Source organism: Neoarius graeffei, chromosome 5 (assembly GCF_027579695.1).
Source record: "Neoarius graeffei isolate fNeoGra1 chromosome 5, fNeoGra1.pri, whole genome shotgun sequence".
NCBI classification, from domain to species: Eukaryota; Metazoa; Chordata; class Actinopteri; order Siluriformes; family Ariidae; genus Neoarius; species Neoarius graeffei.
In genome coordinates this window covers 34,987,202-35,011,880 of record NC_083573.1, presented here as the reverse complement: position 1 = coordinate 35,011,880, position 24,679 = coordinate 34,987,202, and the positions used below count along the sequence as shown (strand labels likewise).

The window sequence follows — 24,679 nt, the reverse complement described above, 5'->3', positions numbered from 1 at the left end:
GGGGGTCACCCTTTGCACTGCAGCAGGAATCAATTACAATATGAAATAATGTCCTACCGATAGCAAGTTTGTAATCCACTATGCTTAACACACTAACTTCATCACAATGTGACCCACAGTATTCGTGAAAGTTCAAGTGAGATAGGATGGCACCATATGAACCTAACCAAGCGCTTAGAATATAGAGCTAACCATGTTGGGGCCCAGTCATCGCGTTGGTGCACATGTAGTATAATCCAGTAATAATCAAGGGATTGTGTCGCAATCACACTAGTTTGCGCAGGCTGCTTTTACACAGTCCCCTGTCGCCGTTCCCTCACTAGTTTAAATTTTAAAGTCAGAGTACTCACTCAACCTCGTGTTGTAGATGCGCAATGGTGCGCTGAAGCAAACCTTGCAGTAGAAAGATGTCCAGCCAAGCCTTCGATTAGTCGGTTGCACAGGCTACCGCTGGCAATTCACTCATTATCTGAATTTCTCTTGTCCATTGTTTATCCTTTGTTCTCACGGCACATGCACAGTCTCTGAAGAACTCACAATCCAGCTCATGCCAAGCAGGCTAATCCACTCACCCTTGGTTAATGTTAGCTTCCAAACTGAGTTATGGTGAGGACCACGTTACTGTAGTCGAAGGAGGAATTTAGCTTCCCCATCGATTAATTGAAACTTTTCGGACTCGGATGCACAAACAAATAACCAGAACATACACAGTTCTTAAATGCTATACAATATTTGGGCCAAACTTAAAGTTTAAGTCTCCAAACATTAGTCTTGCCTGCAGAGTGAAGAAGATGCAGCCAGCAACTCGGTCTTGGGGAACTCTGGGATATTTCCTCCAAGCGGGAAAACTAGTACTTTGATAGGAAGTCTAAAATCTAAATTCCTATTGGTTTGTAGTGAACCACTATTAATGAAACAGCTTAGAGATTGGTCTAAAGTGAAAAGGTTTAAAGAAAAACCATGCCATAGCTAGAAAAAAATGCAACAGATGATTCTGGGAAATTTAGTCCTACTGCTATGTAATGCAAACACTGTGAAATGGGTAAAATGAGGCTTAATTTTAGAGAGTCCTACCCACTTCCCCCACCAAATTGCAGCATGCCCTCAGGCTGTTATATATGGCACACCAAACTAGGTTCACCATAAATAAATAAATAAATAAATAAATAAATAAATAAAACACCACAGGTACAGTAGTTGAGGCTACACTATACACTAGGTGCATGGCAAAGGTTAGGCAACTTAATGCAGGTCCCACATAAAGCTTGAGGAGTACACCACCAGGCATGCGATCTATTATAGTGATCTGGAAACTGAATAGTTTCTATGGCAACTTAATGGACATTACAACTCTTAGGGATCAACACAGTTTCTCTAGTAGGCTCTCCTAAAGTGTCATAGGTAAACCTTTCAGTAGGGTTTTCTCTCTCCTTCAGATCTTCTAACTACACATGGGGGATCAACACTCCCTACATTTAATTCTACTGTAGGCACATTCTCTGACACACAGTCTTGGGTTCAATACTGTTTCTTCAAGAGCTACCTCAGCCTCATCTCAATCCACAGCGGATTCATACTCCGACCTCAGACTCAGCTGGATCAGAGTCTATTTCCAGTAGCTCAGCAATAGAATCAGAGTCTATGACTGGCATATCAGCAGTCAGTTCAGGCTCTACCACTGGTAAATCTGCAGCAATCTCTATTACCTGTGGCTCTGCTGTAACAAAAGCAGACTCATCATGCTCTACGGGCCCTGGTTCCTGAGTATCTGGTCTAGTGGTCTCAGTCAGGTTTAAATCTCCAAGATAATATCCAAATTCAGGTTCTGAGGAACAATATTCTCCCTGAGGTTCATCAGATACAGGGTCAGAACTCAGCATAGGAGGTCTATTTCTTTCTTTAGCCTTCCATCACCTTTTGGCTCTGGGAGAACAAACAGGCTTCAGGGCACTCTCAGCACTCAGTCTAACTTCTAATGTCCCCAACATATCCAATAGTCTCATCTCATCTCATTATCTCCAGCCACTTTATGTCCAGTTAAATCTTTCCAGTTAGGGATCACATTGGGGGTGGTAGGGAGAAGTTTGGGATTTTCTTACACCCAACAATGTCAACATCTCTTTCAATAACTGGTCTCACATCAACCCTGGACTTCATCACAGGACTCCCTAACTCAGGTGGCAACACATGCATCCTCACTGTCATTGACCGTTTCTCCAAGACTGTCCATTTCATTCCTCTGCCCAAGCTCCCCTCAGCCAAAGAAACCACAGAATTACTCATCCACCACGTCTTCCGCCTACATGGACTACCCACTGACAGTTTCTGACCGGGGCCCTCAGTTCACTGCACAGTTCTGGAGGGCCTTCTGCAAACTCATCAGGGCCTCCTGTAGTCTCACCTCAGGCTTCCACCCACAGACCAATGGCCAGGCAGAATGGGCAAACCAGGCTTTGGACATTGCACTCAGGTGCATGGCGTCCAGGGATGCCAGTTCTTGGAGTAAGTACCTACCCTGGATCGAGTACGCTCATAACACTCTTCCTTCATCTGCCACAGGTATCTCACCCTTCCAGTGCTCCCTAGGTTACCAACCACCACTCTTCCCCAACCAAGAGGAGGAGGTCGCCGTACCCTCAGCCCAGACCTTCATACGCCACTGCAGGAGGACATGGCCATTGGCCCAGAGAAAACTCATTCACTCTGCCCTAGCATCCAAGAGGCAGGCCGACAAACACCGATCTAAGGAGCCCACTTACTGGGTGGGGCAATGAGTCATGCTCTCCACATGCCATCTGCCACTCAGAACCATCTCCTGCAAGCTGGCTCCCAGGTACCTAGGACCCTTCCTCATCAAAAAGGTAATCAACCCATGTTCCATCAGACTGGCACTACCATTCACCATGCAATGCATCCACCCCACGTTCCACAGCTTAAACCTCTGGTCTCTAGTTCTTGAATGCCTGTTAACATGTGTAACATCCCAAGGCAACAGGACTTGGATGACTGGCCGCACTTGAAGCACATTCATATGCCAGAAATTGAGGCACAAGTGGAGCTTTTGATTGGCATGAACATGCCCAGAGCCTTGGAACCTCTGGAGGTCATCCAGAGTGTTGGTGATGGGCCCTTTGCCATTAAGACCATGATCAGCTGGACAGTGAATGGGCCACTTGGCAGAGAATGCTGTGGAAGGCCAGGGTGTCTGTCAACAGTCACCGCCAACAGAATTTCTGTTGTTATGCTTGATGAGTTATGGAAGCAGCAGTTTAAGATGGACTTCCCTGAGAGCAGCCATGATGAGCAGCTGGGGCTATCAAGGGAAGATTCCAAGTTCCTGAAGTTGGCTAATGAGACCATGACTGAGTGATGAGCACTACAGCATTGTCCTGCCTTTGAAGGACCGAGACATAAGAATGCCTGACAACCGTGTGATTGTGGAACATGCCTTAAGCTTTAAGAGACGGTTCATCAGAGATAAAGACTTTCACAAAGCTATACTGTTTTCATGAAAGATCTCATATCCAGAGGTTATGCGCAGAGAGTGCCAGACTTAGAGCGCAGCGACGGCAAGGTTTGGTATATCTCCCACCATGGGGTTTACCATCCTACCAAGGGGAAGAATTGGGTCGTCTTCAACTGTGCAGCATTGTTTCAAGGTGATTCTCTTAATGCGCAGCTCTTGAGTGGTCCTGACTTGACAAATGCATTGGTTGATGTGCTGACTAGGTTCAGGAAAGAGCCTGTTGTGTTGATGTCGGACATTGAAACCATGTTTCATCAGGTGTGTGTGCCAGAGATACTGACTTGTTGAGATTTCTCTGGTGGCCTGGTGGTGACTTCAGTCAGAGCATGCAAGAGTATAGGATGGGCGTCCATTTGTTTGGGGCGACGTCTTCTCCGAGCTGTGCTAACTATGCCCTACAGAAATGTGCAGAAGATAAAGCACACTTCAGCCAGCAGGTGATTGACACCATCCTACACAGTTTTTATGTGGATGACTGCCTTGCTTCAATACCCTCTGAAGAGGAAGCCATATCTCTTTACACAGACTTTGGAGTCATCTGCGCTAAGGGCAGCTTCCGCCTGACAAAGTGGATAAGTAATAGCTGCAGTGTTCTGGCTGTAATACCTGAGGAGGAAAGGGCAAAGGAAGTTAAAGACCTAGACCTGGACTGTGGCCCCTTGCCTGTTGGGCAAGCACTGGGAGTGCGGTGGTGTGTGCAGTCATATGCGATTAAGTTCTGCATATCCATCCCAAACAGACCCTTGACCCATAGAGGGATCGTTTCCACAGTAAGCTCCTTCTATGACGCTCTGGGGTTCCTTGGTCCCGTCATCTTCATAGCCAAGAGGATCCTTCAAGACCTGTGCAGGAGGGGAACAGGATGGGAAAATGCTATACCATCAGCAGTTGCTCAAGAGTGGAAAGGCTGGGTGAAAGAATTGCACCTGTTAGACAACATCAGCATCAGATGATGTTTAAAACCTCCTGACTTTGGAGAGATAACCACTGCTCAGTTGCACCACTTTGCAGATGCAAGTGAGAAGGGGTATGGTGCTGTTATCTACCTGCCGCTGTATAACAGTTGCTCACATATGCACACTCAAAAAAAAACCATTGGATTTACTTAACCGAGTTATGGCAACTGGTCCCACGAAACTGTGTTAACTGTATTCAATACATCTAAATTAACACAGTTTCGTGGGACTGGTTGCCATAACTCGGTTAAGTAAATCCAATGTTTTATTTTTTTGAGTGCACAGTTCCTTCATAATGGGGAAGTCCAGGGTGGCACCTTTAAAACCAGTCACAATCCCCCACATGGAGTTGACAGCAGCTGTGGTAGCAGCTCACATGGATAGACTGTGGAGGAGAGAGCTAAGGCTACCTCTTCTGGATTCAGTGTTTTAGACAGACAGTACATCGGTGCTGAATTACATCAATAATGAGACATCTAGGTTCCATGTTTTCGTAGCGAACCGAGTGTCAGAGATTCTTAAGGTTTCTAGGGCCTCCCAATGGACGTATGTGAATACAACACACAACCCCACAAACCTTGCTTCCAGAGGTATGAGGGCAGAGCCTTGTTTAATTAACACTGAATGGATATCTGGTCCTGCATTTCTTATGCAGCCAGAGAAAGAGTGGCCTGTAAACCCAGAGAACTTGCAGGAACTCCCACATGAAGACCCTGAAGTCAAGGTGTCTGCTGCTATTGACATTTTGCAAGCAGATGATGATTATGATGGTGGTCCTTTGACCCATTTGATCAGTTGTACCTCATCTTGGACTTGCCTCATCAGGGTGATGGGTTGGAGCCTGAGGTTCAAGATATTGCTCTTGCACCGCAGAAAGAATAAGGCACGTCTTCAGTCTGCATCTGATGCAACTCAGTGTGAGGGTGTTCATCACAGGGTTGAGTTCTGTAATGGCTCTCTCTCATTAGGAGAAATTAAGGATGCTGAGATGCAAATAATAAAGTTCTGTCAGCGGAAAAGGTATGTTGAAGAAATCTCTAGCCTCCAAAGGGGATAGAGCATGAAATGGAGCAGCCATATATATAAGTTGAATCCTGTTCTGGAGGAAGATGTGCTGCGAGTTGGCAGACGTCTTATTAGGGCTGTTATGTCAGAAGATTCCAAACATGCCGTCATAATCGCTAAAGATCTTCACATTTCTAATCTCATTTTACAGCATCTCCATAAAGAGGTGGGTCATGGTGGTAGGAACCACATTCTCTCAAGGCTGCATCAGAAGTACGGGATTCCTGGTGCTGGCACTTTGATAAACATTATGTCAAAGTGTGTGGTCTGCGGACGGTTTCATGGAGCTGTAGGCCAGCAGCAAATGGCTGACTTGCCTGAAAGCAGAGTGACCCCTGAGAAACCTCCCTTTAGCTTTGTTGGAGTGGACTATTTTGGCCCGTTTGAAGTGAAGCGTGGGAGAAGTCTTGTGAAGCGGTATGGAGTCATTTTTACGTCTTTGGTGATTAGAGCTGTACATATTGAGGTCGCCTCATCTCTTGACACTGACTCTTTCATTAACGCCTTACGCCGTTTCATTGCGAGATGAGGCCAGGTTCAAGAGTTGCGTTCCAATAATGGTACCAACTTTGTGGCCGCAGAGCGCAAGCTGAGACAAGCCATGGAAGAGTGGAATCAGGAAAAGATCTCTGATGCGCTGTCTTTGAAGGGAGTGAAATGGCTCTTCAACCCTCCGACTGGATCGCACCATGGTGGAGCATGGGAGCGGTTGATTCGTTCTGTCAGAAAGGTCCTTAACTCCACCTTGCAGACACAGCACTTGGATGAGGAAGGACTCCAAACTGCCCTTTGTGAAGTGGAGTCAATCCTCAACAGTAGACCCATTACACAGGAATCCACCAATCCAAATGATTTGGAAGCTTTAACACCAAACCACCTCCTCTTTCTCAAATCCAATCCATGCTTACCACCTGGTCTGTTCCAGAAAAATGATCTCTATGCATGTAAGAGATGGAGACAGGTCCAATACATATCTGATCTGTTCTGGAAAAGATGGATTAAAGAATATTTGCTACAACTTCAACAGTGCCAGAAATGGGTACGGATTAAACGCAACTTCATTCCTGGAGACGTGGTCCTCATAGTGGATGATACTGCACCTTGCAGTTCCCGGATTATTGGCAGAGTCACAGCAGCTGTGTCAGACAAGAAAGGGCTTGTATGTCAGGTCTGGATTAAGACTTCAACCAGCCTTGTATGCAGACCTGTCACGAAGATATGCCTTTTTCAGGAGGCCTTTGACCCATGACAACATCTTTGATCCAACTTGATGTGACTACAATACGTCTTTGACTTGACATTGACAACGCTACCGGACATACGTCACAGACCGGCTTGATATTTAGGCTAAGTGCTGGCAACCTCTGGCCTATGACTGACTGGCCATGGGCTAACAGAAGAAGAAGAAAAAAGGAGAAAATGGCTTTTGATGGACTTTGAGTGTGTTGTATTGCCTCATTGAGAATCTGTGATGTATTGTGTGTCCTGGGTTATGGTGTTGGATGTGTAATTATTACTGTGTAATGATGTAATAATTAGGGGCCGGAATGTAGCGGACAGGCATAGGCTTGGGTCTTGAGTCTTGGGCGCACCTACATAATGATGTGCACTAATTGGGTCACATGGTGTTGGTGGCAGTAGTGATTTGTAACATCACCTGTTCACTTGCTAGGTGAGAGTTAGTAGTGAGTGGGTGATGGAGGAAGCCTACTTTTTGCTGACTGCTAATGCTGCTTTGAACTCTTTTGCTACATGCTTTGAACATTTTTGCTGCTTGTGAAGTACTACTTGAACTTGTGGATTTTATCGCTGTTTGTGGATTATATGCACATCTAGATGTTTTAATGCCTTTGGATATTTGAAGATTGATAAGAAATAAAGGAACTTTAATTGAAGCTTGGACTTGTTTTGAACAGCTAGCGCGTCGGGCATTAGTTTCCCCTATTCAGCTGCTTGGCGACTCAAAGTTTGTAAGACAGTTGCCAACAACTGGCTTTCAAAATCCCTCCCTTGATCTGAATGTATGCATGCTGGAAGACCATAATGGATGAAATATTTCTCCCATGGTGTTCTTGCTACAGTCAGGGCTCTCTGATCCCGTGTGGAAAAAGCCTGCGCATAACACATAAAGTGGTCCATTACAACTAACACATTGCGGCTGTCTGGTTCGATAGATAGAAAATCAATACATACAAGATCAAGTGGCCTTGAACTGTGTATATGGGATAATAGCACAGCCTTCTGTGGCAGAGGCTCTCTCTTGATGTACTGCTCACAAGTCTTGCAGTATGGTTCCACATCAACTTTCATGCCCAGCCAGAAAAATCTGTCATGGACTAAGACATATGTCTTGTCAAAATCTAAATGCCCAGTCTGGTCATGCAGGGATTTCAAGACAAAACTGTGGAACTGTTTGGGCAGTTTCCTAAGGCATCCAACAGACAACTTCATTGCTCTGTACAGTAAATTTTGGTCAACCAACAGCTTGTGCCATTCTTTTTTAAAAGAGTTGGATGTCAAGATGGTCTACCTGGATACTGCCAGTGGGTTTGTGCTGCTGTACAGCAAGCAACACCTCTCCCAAGCAGGGATCAGTTTGCTGAGCTGCTAGCAGTTCACTTGAGCTGAACTTAGGCAACTGGTCTCTCACTACAGCTGCTGTCTGACAGTGAGCTTTGGGCAGGGCAGAGACATGAGCACTAATCTGTTGAATGACACCAGGATATAAGAGGTTTCTTAGTCCTTTCCCAGTTGACAAACATTGGCAAAGTGCTCGTATTCCAGGAACTGGTATCTCCTGCCATTCATCAGCAGCTGACAAATTTGGACGGGGGCATCTTGAGAGAGACTCTGCATCAATGTTATTCAGCCCTGGCCTATGTTTGAGACTGAAATTGTACAGACCCTCCAGGATTTCGCGATGTTGCGATTTGCAACTTCAACGCAAATTCAACCAATCCCCGTGAATTCAGGGCGGTGTTGCAATTATATCCAATCACCGTAACTTTCCCACAAATTTGACCAATCGTTGGTGTCGTCTTGAGGTGACGTCGACAAACTACCTTCCGCCTTACTTCCGTGTATACATTCAAGAGCAGCAGCATGTGCGAGTCAGTGTTTATATAGGCTTGAATTCTGTTACTGAAAGTGTGCTATGTTTACAGTGAAGGACTGTGCACTTTACATTATTTTTTTACTTAATACAAGAAATTAATATGCCAACATTTTTGCCAAAGTGGTATTTTATTTTCCATTGTTTAGGCAGCTTCAGCATCATACTGTGAGATTCTGTTCAAATTGTTTTTTCTTCTTCTATGAAGCCTGAGCCATTTATTTTATTAGTTTATAATTATTGTTTAATTTAGTCTTCAGGAGAGACTGCCTGCACACAGTACTAGTATTAATAGTTGTTTTTTTTCTTACGTGAAAGCTGAGGCATTTATATTATATTTTAAGGTAACTTCATGTTGTGCTGTGAGGTTCTATGCACCTTAACTTTTGAACCAACAGGTGCATTTGGATAAGTAAAGCCTATTTTTCTGCATTTTTGTAGTCCTAGTAATCTTTTATATTGGTAAAGATGTTTATAGGACCATTTCTCAGTGTCTTTGTTTTTTTAATCAATAGTTTTTCAGTAATAACTTAATATTTAACATATCATTCAATTTTAATCACAAAAAGAGAAAATCGTAACAATTTCTCGCAACTTTCACTTCCTCCCGCAATGTAAGCGCAACAAAAACCTAAAAAACACCACAACTTTCATCGCAATTTTTTGGAAAAACCCCCACAACATCAGACATTTTAGCCCACAACAATCATAAAACAGACCCGCGAAATCCTGGGGGGACTGATTGTAGGTTGACAATGCAGATAACTATCTATGGCCAGTGGCATAGAGTTTTGCTGGTGTCAGAATATAGGTCAAGGGATTGTCAGTTCTCACTTCAAACAAGGCCCCATACAAGTAATCATGTAGTCTGTCCACCACGGCCCACTTCAGAGCTAAAAACTAATTTATGTGTAGGATAATTTCTCCTCTGATGGAGACAGACTCCTGCTAATGAAGGCGACAGGCCACAGTCCTTCTTCGTGTTGTTGGCACAATACGCCTCCAAGGCCATCTGCGCTAACATCAACCTGCAAGACCTATGGCTTCAGCAAGTCAGCAAAAGCTAGTGCCTGCATCAACCGCGTCTTTAGATCTTGGAAAGCACTCTCACAGCGTTCACTTCACCTGGAGCAAAAGGGTTCCAAGGGCTTGAAGGTCTTACTAGTGACTGGCTCTCCAGCTTCACTTTCTTTAACTGGGAATGAGATGGATACCCTTGAAGCAATTAATTTAGGGAGCAACACAATCTTGAGAAATCTTTCACAAAACGTTGACAGTAGCCACAGAACCCCTAAAAGGATCTAAGCTTTGTCACAGTGTTGGGCCTATGCCAGGAGACAACAGTTTCCATCTTTGATGGATCCATGGCAATTCCATCTTGGGACACTATGGTGACTACATAGGTGACAGATGTTCTGCCGAACTGACACTTATCAAGTGAAAGCTTCAGGCCTTCTTCTTTCAGTCGGTCAAGGACTTTTAACAACCTCTCTTTGTGTTCCCCAATGGTTCTACCAAAAACTATTAAATCATCCAGGTATACCGGAACTTCCAAGAAGTTCATGTCTCCAATGGTTTGCTCCATCACTCTCTGGAAAGTTGTAGGTGCCCCAGAGATTCGTTGAGGCATGCATTCAAATTGATAAAAGCCCAGAGGACAGATAAATGCCGTCTTCTCCTTGTCGACTTTGCTCATTGGGATTTTGTAATAGACATGCCTCAAATCCAAGACACTGAACCACTTACTGCCAGACAATGAGTGAAGAGCATCTTCAATTCTTGGAATGGTATACTGGTCCGGTATAGTCATTTGATTCAGAGTTCCGTAGTCAACACACATTATTACTTTCCTGGACTTCTTGCAAACAACCATGATTGAGGACGTGTAGGGGTTTTGGGATTCAGAGATGCCATTCCTCTGGAGTTCCTGTAAGTGTTGCCAGACATCCTCCAGACCAGCCGCGATCTCTCTCTGAAAGGTCTTGCATCAGTCAGTCAGTCTTCTTGTGTTTGGTACTTTTGGAACACCCCACATCTCACTCATGGCATGAAAATACATCATTCCTCTCCATCATTTTTTCACAAAGATGGTATTTGGCATCTTCTGGCATAGAAGAGTTTCTGAAATCAAAAGAAGTCAGAGTGAGTGCAGTGGGTGGTTCTTTGTCTGCCTTAGCAGTCAGCTGCAGCACCAATGCAACAGGGAAAACATGCAAGAGGAGTTCCCCATTTCAGAACTCCTTCCTTTGTGGAGATGTTTCTGACAGTCTCTGTGATGCATCTATTGCACACAACTGTTGCAGGGTGCACTTCAGGCCTCACCTGGAATTCATCATGATGTGACATGTCTTTAGGTTGGTCTATGAGTGCTAACTTATCATTGAAGTCACCAGGAAACCTGGACACACAGGTTACATGCAGCAGTTGGCCTGGGTGAAGAGTCAAAGGCTTACGCTGAACAAACCATACTGTTCCATGCTTTCCAGTCTCCTCTGGTGAGGCATCTATCTGACTGATGGTAAGCTTCTTTAATCATGGGATGAATGGTCAAAGTGTTTAAAAATCCTCCTCCAGCTTTCTCTCTACAGGAGTCAAATAACTTCTTGACTAAGCTGGTGTTTGTCCCAACGAGAATGGCAATGCCCCCATCTTTCACAGGGTCTAGACACACTAAGGCTAAGGTGTCAACTTTCTAGGGCACAGCAGCCACAATTTCAGTGAATTCGAGTCTGACTGGAAGATAGCCATTATAAGGGTATTTGTCAAGTAAATTTTTATAGCGCTTTTAACAATAGACATTGTCGCAAAGCAGCTTTATAGAATTTGAATGACTTACAACATGAGCTAATTTTATTCCTAATCTATCCCCAATGAGCAAGCCTGTGGCGACGGTGGCAAGGAAAAACTCCCTCAGACGACATGAGGAAGAAACCTCGAGAGGAACCAGACTCAAAAGGGTCATCCTCATCTGGGTGATAACAGACAACATGATTATAACATTAACAGTTTTAACATGAAGTCTGTTTCGTTGCTGTTATAACTCTTCATTGATGGAAACTTGGGTGCAAAACTGTTCATGACAACTGTAATCCTAAAGTTAGCAAGTCAACTGTAGTCCTCAGCCATAAAAGCATTACGTGTCCAGAGCATCTTCCAAGTGCGACTTTCAACTGTCCATATGGGGCCGTCCTCCACAGGAGCAATGTGATGAAACTCCAGCCAGACATAGGGCATCAGGATGGATCAGGCAGGTCCGAGGAGCAGAAGAGGTCAGCATCTCGATCTCAGGATTGACATGTAACTCAGAGGGACAGATTGGGGGGCAGGGGAACACAGGTTGTTAGATATGCCCAATGTCACCTGATAAGTAGGAATGGTATACATTTTGCACTGAGTGCAAGCAGGGACTCTGGCAAAACTAACTATGACAGCATAACTAAAAGGGGAGAGCCAGAAGGTAACACAGGCATGAGGGAGCCCCGGGACATAAAGCAGCCAGCCACTACACTGTCAACAAACTTGAGTGAGCAAGCAAGTGGGGGACTGACAGCATCCATACATCCCAGTTTACCAAAACACTATGTCTGAGGACCCTCCAGATCTACACCTTTACCTCATAAACATTATTAACAAAAGGCTTGATTAAACAGATGTTTTCAGCCTAGACTTAAATGCTGAGACTGCGTCTGATTCCCGAACACTACTTGGAAGGCTGTTCCATAACTGTGGGGCTTTGTAAGAAAAGGCTCTGCCCCCTGATGTAGCCTTCACTATATGAGGTACCAGCACATAGCCTGCACCTTTTGATCTAAGTAGGCATGGTGGGTCATAGAGGACCAGAATTTCACTCAGGTACTGTGGTGCAAGACCATTCAGTGCTTTAAAGGTCAATAGTAGTATTTTATAAACAATACAAAATTTGATTGGGAGCCAATGCAGTATGGATAAAACAGGGGTGATGTGGTCATATTTTCTAGTTCTAGTAAGGACTCTTACTGCTGCATTTTGAACTAACTGGAGCTGGTTTATGTATTTATTGGAACATCCAGACAGTAAGGCATTACAATAATCCAACCTGGAGGTAACAAAAGCATGAACTAGTTTTTCTGCATCATGTAGTGACATTAAATTTCTTATCTTAGCAATATTTCTGAGATGAAAGAAAGCTATCCGGGTAATGTTATCGATGTGATTTTCAAATGAAAGACTGTGGTCAATAATCACCCCAAGGTCTTTTACTGCTGCACGTGAAGAAACAGAAAGGCCATCCATATTTGTGGGAACTTAACTCCCATATCTCAAGGTTCTAAACAGGCTGAATGGCTAAATGTTTCAAGTAAGTATTGTAAAAGCTTCTATACAAAATAGTGACTTGGGATCCACTATCTAACAAAGCCCTTGCATAAATGCCCTCTATCTGAACCAGTACAACAGGGGTGGGTCCCACTAAACCTACAGGCAAGCCAGCCTTACAAGCAGAGGAACAATTTGTGGAACGTGATTCTGGCAGAGTTTCCCTGTTTTGTATGCATTTAACAGCTTCTGATTAACTTTTATCAAGTCTTCAGAGCCTTGACATTCTTTCTTTGTATGCCCATCTTCACCACACTTGTAACAAAAAATTCCTGGGGGAGATCTGGGCACTTTATCTCTAGGTGGGGCACTCTGAGCAGCAACTTCGGATACTCGAACATCGAACCCAGTCTTTGTCTTCAGCATTTCAGAACTAGGACTCACTGTAGCTACACTCAGTCTGGACACTTGAGAAGACAATTATTTGACTTCCTTCCTCAAACTGTTCAATTCAAGAACTTCAGATGCTTCAGCAACAGTTGAGGTGGCAACCTTCGCTGTCACCCTCACACCCTCTCTGGCACTGACCCAGTTCTCTTCTTCCCTCACCTCTTTCATCAGTTGGGAAAAGGAAGGGGGATCTTGCATAGTGTGGCTCATTTGAACACGCAATGCAACAATATCATTCGTCAGTGCACCTTTAATCAGCTGCTCCATTCACGCTCTGTTCATGCCTTCAGCGGCAATGCCACCCTTTAGTAGGGCTCAATGAAGTAGCTTATCCAATCAGTACAAGAACACAGACAGCTTTTCTCCATCCTCTTGATAAGTGTGTCAGAATTTAGCCATGAGATCTGGCCCACTCTCTGTAGTGTCATATGCTGTCTCCAAAGCAGCTAAATCAGTAGCAGACGGATTGCTAACCTTCAAAAATCTGACAATGTCAGCAGCAGGCCCTTTCAAACTTAACAATGCGCTGCTTCTTAACCACATCGCTACACTGCCACTCACTAATCATTTGAGTAGCCTGCTCCATCCAGGCATCATATTCCTCTTCACCTGATGGAACAGGTTTCATTCCCTGAAACAATCTCAACTTTCTGTAACTAGGTCCATCAGTGGGCCCTTGACAACACTTGTCTACTAGCCCAGTGTTTCTAATGGACCGCAAAGCACCATCTAGTGGGCTGCAAAAATTTTTTTCCAAAAATTTTTTTCCAAGTTTGAATCCAAATACTAAGTAGTTCAGGGTGTCGTAGTGTTCCAAATCCAGTAGCTAGTTTGACATACACCTTTCAAGTGGAATAAATACATTTGTGGGTAAATTAAGAAGAACAAGTCTTTATTATTGCCACGTCCCTCCTTTGCATTTAACCCCCCTATGCGCGCGCGCACACACACACTGCACTCGCAGTGGACAGAATAAATAAATATGTTTGTGGGTAAATTATATGGATCTGCTGGAAGAAAACAACAGGGAGGACTGAGAATTAAGTGGCTGTGGTTGTTTACACCTGATACTAAAACATGTAGCATCCTAGCAACCATTCCAAAGATGCGTACAAAGCCCAGAAATTCTTCCTTACCCGGGCAAAAATGATACAAGATTTATCTTGTAGTATCCTGATCCCCAGATCTTTAACCCAACCACATATTAAAAGTTGTACGTCTCCATGCTCGTTCAGGTTTTCTTCTGTTTGTCCATGTAGAATGATGTCTGCAGCACCAGGTAGTATGAGATGTTGGGGGAACTCAACAGATGGATAATTTTCCAACTCATAATGAATGAATAACTATGTAAACATAAGTTGATCAGCAGAGCTGTTGTGGTCATGCCTATACAGATAACAAATGATTACAAATACACAAGACTAAAAATAAACAATCTTAAAAAACTTAAAATCTGTTGATTATCTGTTAATTATCTTCACATTAAGTTAACTGATAGTATGCATAACTTGTTTTTGTATTTAGTTCCGGCTACAAGAGGATCAAAATTTACTCTACTAATGTCAAATTTAGCAAGTAAATTTTTCTTTCATAGGAAAAATCCTTTGTTAGCATGTAAAGATCTATCCCATTGAGTGGTTTCTATATCCACTTCTTTTGAGTGTACTTCTTGGTTTTAATAAATTGCTTGTTTGCTGTACACAAACATGGCAATAAGTTCTCGTGTTAATCAATTAGACTCCACTTTAGGATCAATAATCCCTTTTGACTGAGAATGCCCTGTATGCACGGTTTGGCTTCTGGCACATCCATACAGTTTTAAATACAATACCTACAATTAAAAACAGTTTGTTTTATTGCATTTATTTAATTCCTGGGCTCCCATCTGTAACAGGAAGTGATGTTGCATCCCATTAATACACATTACAATAGATTATTAGATCCTAATAAAATCTATGGATCTAGTGAAAGTTATTGGTAGGCTAGTACAGGGGTTGAGAACCCCTGTACTAGCCTACCAAAAACATTCACTAGATCCATGTTTATATCTGGTTTGGGAGACAGAGCCTCAGAAACAATGGCCCTAACATCCTTCAAAGTTTTGCCCTCTTGCTGCAGGAGTGTCAACAGCTTTGAGTGGAAATCTGAATTAGGCTCTGGAACTATAAGATTCTGAACTACGTGCACAGTCCAAGGCCCTGCCTCTCCTTCAATACCTATTTCCAAAGGTACAGTAAGAGCCTCTAAATAAGTGCTAGTTTCCACTTGTATGAACAGCTTGCGACCAGTAGTGTCTCCACAGCGACCACATATCTTAGTGCGACTGAAGACTTTCACTGTGTTCAACATTTTCAAAATAGTGTCTTCCACTACATCTATGGGCACATCACCCATCACAATAGCATGACAGAGGCTAACATTCTCCTCCTGACTCCACTCAACAACCTTATTAAGCTCCATGATGTTTACAACAAGCAACAATATCACAATAAAATATGAAATTCACTGTTAACAAATCAACTCACTATGACAGTAATAAACCAAATTCCCTTATCTGGCAAACAGGACAATCCCAGCAGTGCCTCCAAAATGTAACCCCTTTTTTCCTAGTGTCTAAACATACACTGGGGTCGCACTCAAACAGGAACCTGGGTTTCCAGCTGGTGATGGTAAATTTACTGGACTTCCTGTCTACCACAGGACTCCAGGATTTCTATACTCAAATTAGGAATGGTAAGCACTGTGTGCGAGTAATATTGACCCTGACATGGCAGTTTAAAGTAAATATCTAGCGCAGTGCCTCCACTGAAGAACTACGATACCAGTGTCCCTAGCATACACTATGTAATTCTTCAGAAATTCAATTAAATTACTTTTACACTTATACCAGGTTGTTAGGACTGGGACTGTTTTGGCCTCTAGAGGCCGCTGTTATTTCCTTTTCGTGTCATGTTTGTTTTGGCCTCTAGAGGCCACCACTGTTCCTGTGTTTTGTGTCTGTGTTAATTGCCTGTTTACTCCTGATTATTTTCACCTGTGTTCAATTTAGTTTGTGTATTTATACCCCCTGAGTTCAGTCCTCTGGTCACGGAGTCTTTGGGCTGTTATGTTTATCTCCAGTTTCCTCTGTACTGTGTTCTTTGTTTTGCACTTTGCTTTTCTTTTGGATTTAGTAGTGACTGTGTTTTTGGATCTTCTGAGCTTTTGCATTTTTGCCTTTTCCTTTTTGGACTTTGAACTTTTGATATTTTATTTTTCCCTTTGTCTTCCCAGTGTTGGATTATACTCTTTGGGTTTTTTTTTTGCCCTGTATATAGTGTATATAGTATAAATAAACCTTTTGATACTTTTTCTACTTCCGCCTCACGCCTCTGCATTTGAGTCATCCCCCTGGTGGCCTAGTGGGGGTTTGCTGGATTATCACACCAACGAACCAGGTTCGAATCCCAGCAAAACCCTAACAGAAAGACTCCGTTATGACTAACTCAGCAGAGGCTGCTTCAACTGTCTACCCGGCCAACCTTCAGGGAATTACGGCAGCTTTGACACGCTTCGGAGCGACCATGGACGCTCATGGACGTACGCTCACCAGCCAACGTGAGGCCCTTGCTCGCCACGAGGAACTGCTTCAGCAAATCGGGAAAACCCTGGCACAGCTGACATCTCTGCCTGCATCTCCTGATCCTGCTCCTGTGCCTCCTGCCATGCTGCCTTCTTCACCTCGCGAACCCAGCCTTCCTGCACCACAGAGGTACGACGGCAAGCACAGTGAGTGCCGAGAGTTCCTTACCCAGTGTCAACTCACCTTTGAGCTTCAGCCTACCACCTACACTACGGATCGCCGCAAGATTGCCTTTGTCTCATCTCATCTCATTATCTCTAGCCGCTTTATCCTTCTACAGGGTCGCAGGCAAGCTGGAGCCTATCCCAGCTGACTATGGGCAAGAGGCAGGGTACACCCTGGACAAGTCGCCAGGTCATCACAGGGCTGACACATAGACACAGACAACCACTCACATTCACACCTACGGTCAATTTAGAGTCACCAGTTAACCTAACCTGCATGTCTTTGGACTGTGGGGGAAACCGGAGCACCCGGAGGAAACCCACGCGGACACGGGGAGAACATGCAAACTCCACACAGAAAGGCCCTCGCCGGCCCCGGGGCTCGAACCCAGGACCTTCTTGCTGTGAGGCGACAGCGCTAACCACTACACCACCGTGCCGCCCAGATTGCCTTTGTGATCACCTTATTAGCTGGTAAGGCTACTGCTATCTGGCCAAGACAGGGACCTGAGTGCCTTGATTTCCAGCTGTTTTCTGAAAGAGATGCTTTGGGTCTTTGATCAGGCAGACATCAGTACCAACGCAGCCCAAAAGCTCATGTCCATCCGGCAAGGAGGAAGCGTCGCAGATTACGCCATCTTGTTCCGAATGCTCGCAGCAGTAAGTGGATGGAACAAGACTGCCCTGGTGTCAGCCTTCCACCATGGTCTGTCTGACCCCATCAAGGATGGTCTGGCCTCTATTGGATGCCCAAGTGACCTCGAAACCCTCATCTCACATGCTATTCGTCTGGACAACAGGATGAGAGAACGCCACCAAGCCTTGAGCCCCCGCCCAGCCTCCCTACCTCTACCTGGAAACCGTCTACCTCTTTCAGTGACTGTCCAGAACCCATGCAAGTGGGTCGTACTCGCCTCTCCGCATCTGAGAGGGAGCGCAGAAGGAGGGACAAGTGCTGCATCTACTGTGGCAAGCCGGGTCACTTCCGAGCATCATGTCCCGAACTCTTGGGAAAAGGACCACCCCGTCCAGCCGAGGGAGGGTTGTGATGGGGCCTACCCTCTCTCCCGGACTCCCTGGCCAAGGAATCTACATCCCGGTCTCCATCTCCTGGGGTGAGTCTGTCCACTCTTGTCAAGCTTTGTTAGACTCAGGGGCAGCTGGGAACTTTATGGATATTCACTTCGCCCAAAGCATCAATATTCCTACTGCACCTCTTGAAGTCCCACTGTCTGTGTCTGCCCTCGATGGCCAAGCGTTAGGTGATGGAAGAGTCACCCAAGTTACTTCTCCAGTCTTCCTCCAGTCTCAAGGTCACAAGGAAGAAATATCCCTGCACCTGATTCCTTCACCTGAGTTCCCAGTTATTCTAGGCCTTCCTTGGCTTACTCGCCACAACCCTCGCATAGACTGGGTAACTAGCCAGGTTGTGGAATGGGGCCCTGCATGCCATGCCTCTTGTCTGCTCTCTAGCTCTCCTGTGTCTCCTGCCGAGCCCCCTGATCTCACCGAGTTATCTCAAGTTCCCACAGAGTACTGGGATCTCAAGGAGGTATTCAGCAAGAGCAGGGCCGCCATTCTTCCTCCGCACCGGGCCTACGACTGTGCCATTGACTTGCTCCCTGGGACTACCCCTCCTCGTGGCAGACTGTTTTCCCTCTCTCAGCCAGAACGCAAGGCCATGGAGGAATACCTCAAAGACGCCCTGGTCTCTGGGTTCATTCGACCCTCCACCTCACCTGCTGGAGCCGGCTTCTTCTTTGTCGGCAAGAAGGATGGGGGGCTCCAACCATGTATTGACTGCAGGGGCCTGAACAAGATCACTGTGCGCAACCGATATCCCCTTCCGCTGATGTCCACTGCTTTCGACCTGCTCCAAGGCGCCACTGTCTTCACCAAGTTGGACCTACGGAACGCATACCACCTCATCCGTATCCGACAGGGAGACGAGTGGAAGACTGCCTTTAACACCCCGTCTGGGCACTACGAATACCAGGTGATGCCCTTCGGACTCACCAACGCACCAGCTGTTTTTCAGGCCCTAATCAACGACGTCTTAAGGGACATGATTAACCTGTACGTTTTTGTCTACCTCGACGACATCCTTATCTTTTCCAAGACCGTGCAGGAGCACCGCCACCATGTCCGCCAGGTTCTCCAGAGGCTGCTACAGAACAATCTGTTCGCCAAGGCCCAGAAATGCGAATTTCATGTTCCCGAGGTCTCCTTTCTGGGATTTATTGTACGGACAGGCCAACTCCAAATGGACCCTGCCAAGACCCTGGCCGTCCGGGACTGGCCTACTCCCAAGTCCGTTAAGGAGGTTCAGCGGTTCTTAGGATTCGCTAACTTCTACCGCAAGTTCATCAGGAACTTCAGTTCTGTGGCAGCACCCATGTCAGACCTCACCAAAGGGACAGGTGGATCTTATGTCTGGTCTCCTCAGGCGGAAAAGGCGTTCAAAGACCTCAAGGACTGCTTCTGCACGGCACCCATTCTGGTCCTCCCGGACACCTCCCAACCATTCATCGTGGAGGTGGACGCCTCGGACAGTGGTGTCGGCGCGGTGCTCTCTCAACGTTCGGAAGGAAAGCTGCACCCCTGCGCTTACTTCTCCCACCGCCTGAGTCCTGCGGAGTCCCGGTACGATGTGGGGGATCAAGAACTGCTAGCGGTCAAACTGGCCCTTGAGGAGTGGAGACACTGGCTGGAGGGAGCGCAACATCCATTCCTGGTTTGGACTGACCACAAGAACCTGGAGTACCTCCAGCAAGCCAAGAGACTGAACCCTCGACAGGCTAGGTGGGCCCTGTTTTTCAGTCGGTTTGACTTCACCCTCTCGTACCGCCCCGGCTCCAAGAACACCAAACCTGACGCACTGTCCAGGCTGTTCTCTGCCACTAACAGGGAGAATGAAGTCGGGCCTATTATCCCGGTGTCCCGGATTGTGGCCCCTGTCCGCTGGGGTATTGAGGAGGCTGTTCGACAAGCCCAACGCCAGGACCCCGGTCCTGGGACGGGGCCACCGGGCCTCTTGTACATCCCACATCAAGCCCGGGCCAAGGTTCTCCAGTGGGGTCACTCTTCCCCTCTCACCACCCACCCGGGAGCTCGGAGGACCCTGGACTTCCTGAAAAGACGCTTCTGGTGGCCGAACATGGAGAAGGAAGTAAGGTCATTTGTCCTGTCCTGTGAGGTTTGCACCAGAACCAAGAACCCACGACAGCGTCCCCAGGGTCTCCTGCATCCTCTGACCATTCCCCGGCGTCCCTGGTCCCACATGGCAGTCGACTTCATCACGGGTCTCCCTGAGTCACAAGGTAACATGGTCATTTTGGTCATAGTTGACAGATTCTCCAAGGCCTGCCGCTTCATACCACTGTGCAAACTCCCCTCTGCTCTTGAAACAGCTAAACTTATGTTCAATCATGTCTTCCGAGTCTTTGGTCTTCCACAGGACATCGTCTCAGACCGAGGGCCCCAGTTCTCCTCCCGAGTGTGGCACGGGTTCTGCAAGGTCATCGGAGCCACTGCCAGCCTCTCCTCTGGGTTTCACCCACAGTCCAATGGTCAGACGGAGAGGCTCAACCAGGACCTGGAAACCACCCTGCGAGGCCTGGCTATGGATAACCCGACATCGTGGAGCACCTGGCTGCCATGGGCGGAGTACGCCCACAACACCCTGCAGTCATCGGCCACCAAGCTGTCGCCATTCCAGTGCCAATTCGGGTTCCAGCCACCTCTGTTCCCGGACCAGGAGGAGGACGTGGGGGTGCCCTCGGTCAAGCAATATGTGAGACGGTGTCGCAAGACCTGGAGCAAGGTCAGGAAGACCCTCAAACAGACCTCCAGAACCAACCAGACTCAGGCCAACCGCCATAGAAGACCTGCACACACTTTCCGCCCTGGGCAGCGGGTCTGGCTGTCCACTAAGGACCTTCCGCTGCGGGTGGAGAACCGCAAGCTTGCTCCTCGCTACATTGGCCCCTTCAAGGTGGTGCACAGGGTGAACCCTGTCTCCTACCGGCTCCAGTTGCCCCGGACTCTGAGGATCAACCCCACTTTCCATGTTTCCCTGTTGCGGCCCGTACTGACGTCTACGTATGCCCCTGCCCCTAGGAACCCCCCACCCCCCCGCATCTTCCAGGGGCAGACTGTGTTCACTGTGCATCGCCTGCTTGACTCCCGCCGGGTCCGTGGCAGGTTGCAATATCTGGTGGACTGGGAGGGCTATGGTCCTGAGGAGCGCTGCTGGGTTCCTGCTCGGGATGTCCTAGATAAAGAACTGTGTCGGGACTTCCATTCAGCCCATCTGGATCGCCCTGGGAACGTCAGGAGACGCTCCTAGAGGGGGGGGTCCTGTTAGGACTGGGACTGTTTTGGCCTCTAGAGGCCGCTGTTATTTCCTTTTCGTGTCATGTTTGTTTTGGCCTCTAGAGGCCACCACTGTTCCTGTGTTTTGTGTCTGTGTTAATTGCCTGTTTACTCCTGATTATTTTCACCTGTGTTCAGTTTAGTTTGTGTATTTATACCCCCTGAGTTCAGTCCTCTGGTCACGGAGTCTTTGTGCTGTTATGTTTATCTCCAGTTTCCTCTGTACTGTGTTCTTTGTTTTGCACTTTGCTTTTCTTTTGGATTTAGTAGTGACTGTGTTTTTGGATCTTCTGAGCTTTTGCATTTTTGCCTTTTCCTTTTTGGACTTTGAACTTTTGATATTTTATTTTTCCCTTTGTCTTCCCAGTGTTGGATTATACTCTTTGTTTTTTTGTTTTTTTTTGCCCTGTATATAGTGTATATAGTATAAATAAACCTTTTGATACTTTTTCTACTTCCGCCTCACGCCTCTGCATTTGAGTCATCCCCCTGGTGGCCTAGTGGGGGTTTGCTGGATTATCACACCAAGGAACCAGGTTCGAATCCTAGCAAAACCCTAACACCAGGTATGATATATGAAGTACTCTGTAACCATGTAAGGAGACTGAAAACACAAAACATTTATTTTACCCCTCTCTCGTTCCTGTTTTTTTATTTATTAAATTGAGTGTAGAATGAAATTAGAAAAAAAAAGAAAAAACAATGTACTCCTATGCCAAATAAAGGACAAATAGGTGCACAGTTGTAACCCTGTTTTACCTTTGAGTATTAAAAAAAAAGACATACAGGTATCGATTCAACCCTTGTTAAATTCAAAGCCTCTTTAGAAAGAAATCAGAATGAATGTATACAATATGTTCTTCAAAGAAAAACTAATACTTAACTATAGTATGCAATTATTTAGTTAACAAGGGGGGGGTCACCCTTAGCACTGTAGCAGGAATCAATTACAATATGAGATAATATGCCACCGATAGTGAGTTTGTAATCCACTATACTTAACGCACTAACTTCATCACAATGTGACCCACAGTGTTCATGAAAGTTCAAGTGAGATAGGATGGTACCATATGAACCTAACCAAGTGCTTGGAATATAGCGTTAACCATGTTGGGGCCCAGTCGTCGCGTTGGTGCACATGTAGTGTAATCCAATAATAGACTTAGACTTTAATCAAGGGATTGTGTGTCAATCACACTAGTTTGCACAGGCTGTTCTTACACAGTCCCCTGTCACCGTTCCCTCACTAGTTTCAATTTTAAAGTCGGAGTACTCACTCAACCTCGTGTTGTAGATGCTCAAATGGTGCGCTGAAGCAAACCCCGCAGTAGAAAGATGTCCAGCCAAGCCTTTGATTAGCAGGTTGCACAGGCTACCACTGGCAATTCACTCATTATCTGAATTTCTCTTGTCCATTGTTTCTCCTTTGTCCTCATGGCACATGCACAGTCTCTGAAGAACTCACAATCCAGTTTGAGCCAAGCAGGCTAATCCACTCACCCTTGGTTAATGTTAGCTTCCGAACTGAGTTATGGTGAGGACCACGTTACTGTAGTCGAAGGAGGAATTCAGCTTCTCCGTCAATTAATTGAAACTTTTCAGACTCAGATGCACAAAAATTGGTTTAAAGAAAAACCATCCCATGGCTAGAAAAAGCGCAACAGAGGATTCTGGGAACTTTAGTCCTACTGCTATAATGTAGTGTAATGCAGAAACTGTGAAATGAGTGAAATAAGGCTTAATTTTAGAGAGCCCTGCAAATCAATATCTTTATAGTATGAATCCTAAAATCAAAAAAGGCACACTGTAAAATGGTGTATTATGAGTAAACATTCAAGATAATATTTTTTTAAATTAAACATTCTAGTGTATAGTAAGTATATTAGCTGCTTCTTCATATTTTCACATGTTGAGATCACATTACTATAATGACGTCAAAGAGCTTATCACCTCATATAGACAGATTTTTAATTAAAAGTTGATTTGTGGGCTGTTAGCATTAAAAGGAGATAGCTTGTAAACTAGTTGACTGTAGTGTATTTTAAACTTTAAATTGCTCTCTACCTGTGAGCTACAGTATATTATAGCTCACATTATGGTAATACATAGAATTGTTTGTGTTTTTGTCTTTTTCCATTCATCATGATGGAGAAACAGAAAAACTATCAATTAAAAGGGTCACAAACTGACTAATAGGAGCATGGTTTTGGTCTGATAACGGAACTGGGAGTTGACTTACACCAGAATCCAGACTGATACTGAATTCTTGATCGAGAGGAATCTGGGCCAGGGCCAAAAGTGTATTCAACTTTTTTACATTTGATGCCTCATATGAGGAAAATATTTAGAGGTTGATTTAGGGCTGCATTTCTGGAAGTACAAAATTGCTAATTTGCAAATCCTGTTCAACTTCAGTTGAATTTGTGCAGCTGAACAGATAATGCAATGAAAACACACCACCCTTCAGCCATCTTGTACAAACACTAATGGACATGTTTTAGTCATATTCTCTCTTTGTAATTCACAGTTGTTTGCTGAAAGTGAAGTGAATATCGGTGAAGAATAACCAAGACAAAATCGAGGTTATTATTCAGAAATGCTCACTGAGCCTGAGAATTGTTTTAGTATAAATACACAGGTGATTTATTTTTGAAAAATGTAAAAAAAATCATATAAAAAATTTATTTCAACTTCAAAAGAGACATGCAAATGTAATAATGGAGCGCGCAGACTTGTCATTTATCCATGCCGACTCACCTCAAATACTTTGTTTTGAAATCGATAAAATAAATCACAATTCCACCTTACCTTTGAATAGTTTTAGACCAAACTTCGTAGCATCTTTAGTGCTTTTAGGAACAGCATTTTGCTCCATCATTTTCCTCACTTACAGTGACAAAGCAACTGGCAGCCATTTTGCCAAGTCACTCGAGATGATTATCGAGAAATAGTCTGAATTTCTTGACAAGTCAGCATGTGCGATTTTTTTAAAATCACCTGTGTATTTATACTAATATAATTTATATAATTTTAGAAAAGAAACTGACTTACATGTTCATCTCCATTATTTGTTGCTGTATAAGAAATAATATATAAAGAAGTCATGTCTTGTCATAA

At 45.1% G+C, this 24,679-nt stretch overlaps 1 protein-coding gene across 1 annotated transcript in view; it reads right to left on the bottom strand.

Annotated features, from left to right (window-relative positions):
* Nucleotides 1–6,916: 6,916 nt before the first annotated feature.
* Nucleotides 6,917–24,679, bottom strand: part of LOC132886246 (carcinoembryonic antigen-related cell adhesion molecule 20-like) — a 37,497-nt gene continuing 19,734 nt past the window's right edge. Inside the window, exons 5-6 of the mRNA XM_060920804.1 lie at nt 8,078–8,251; nt 6,917–6,937 (exon numbers count right to left, since the gene is read on the bottom strand). Coding sequence (XP_060776787.1) covers nt 6,917–6,937; nt 8,078–8,251 — 195 coding nt within the window. The remainder of the gene's footprint in view (nt 6,938–8,077; nt 8,252–24,679) is intronic.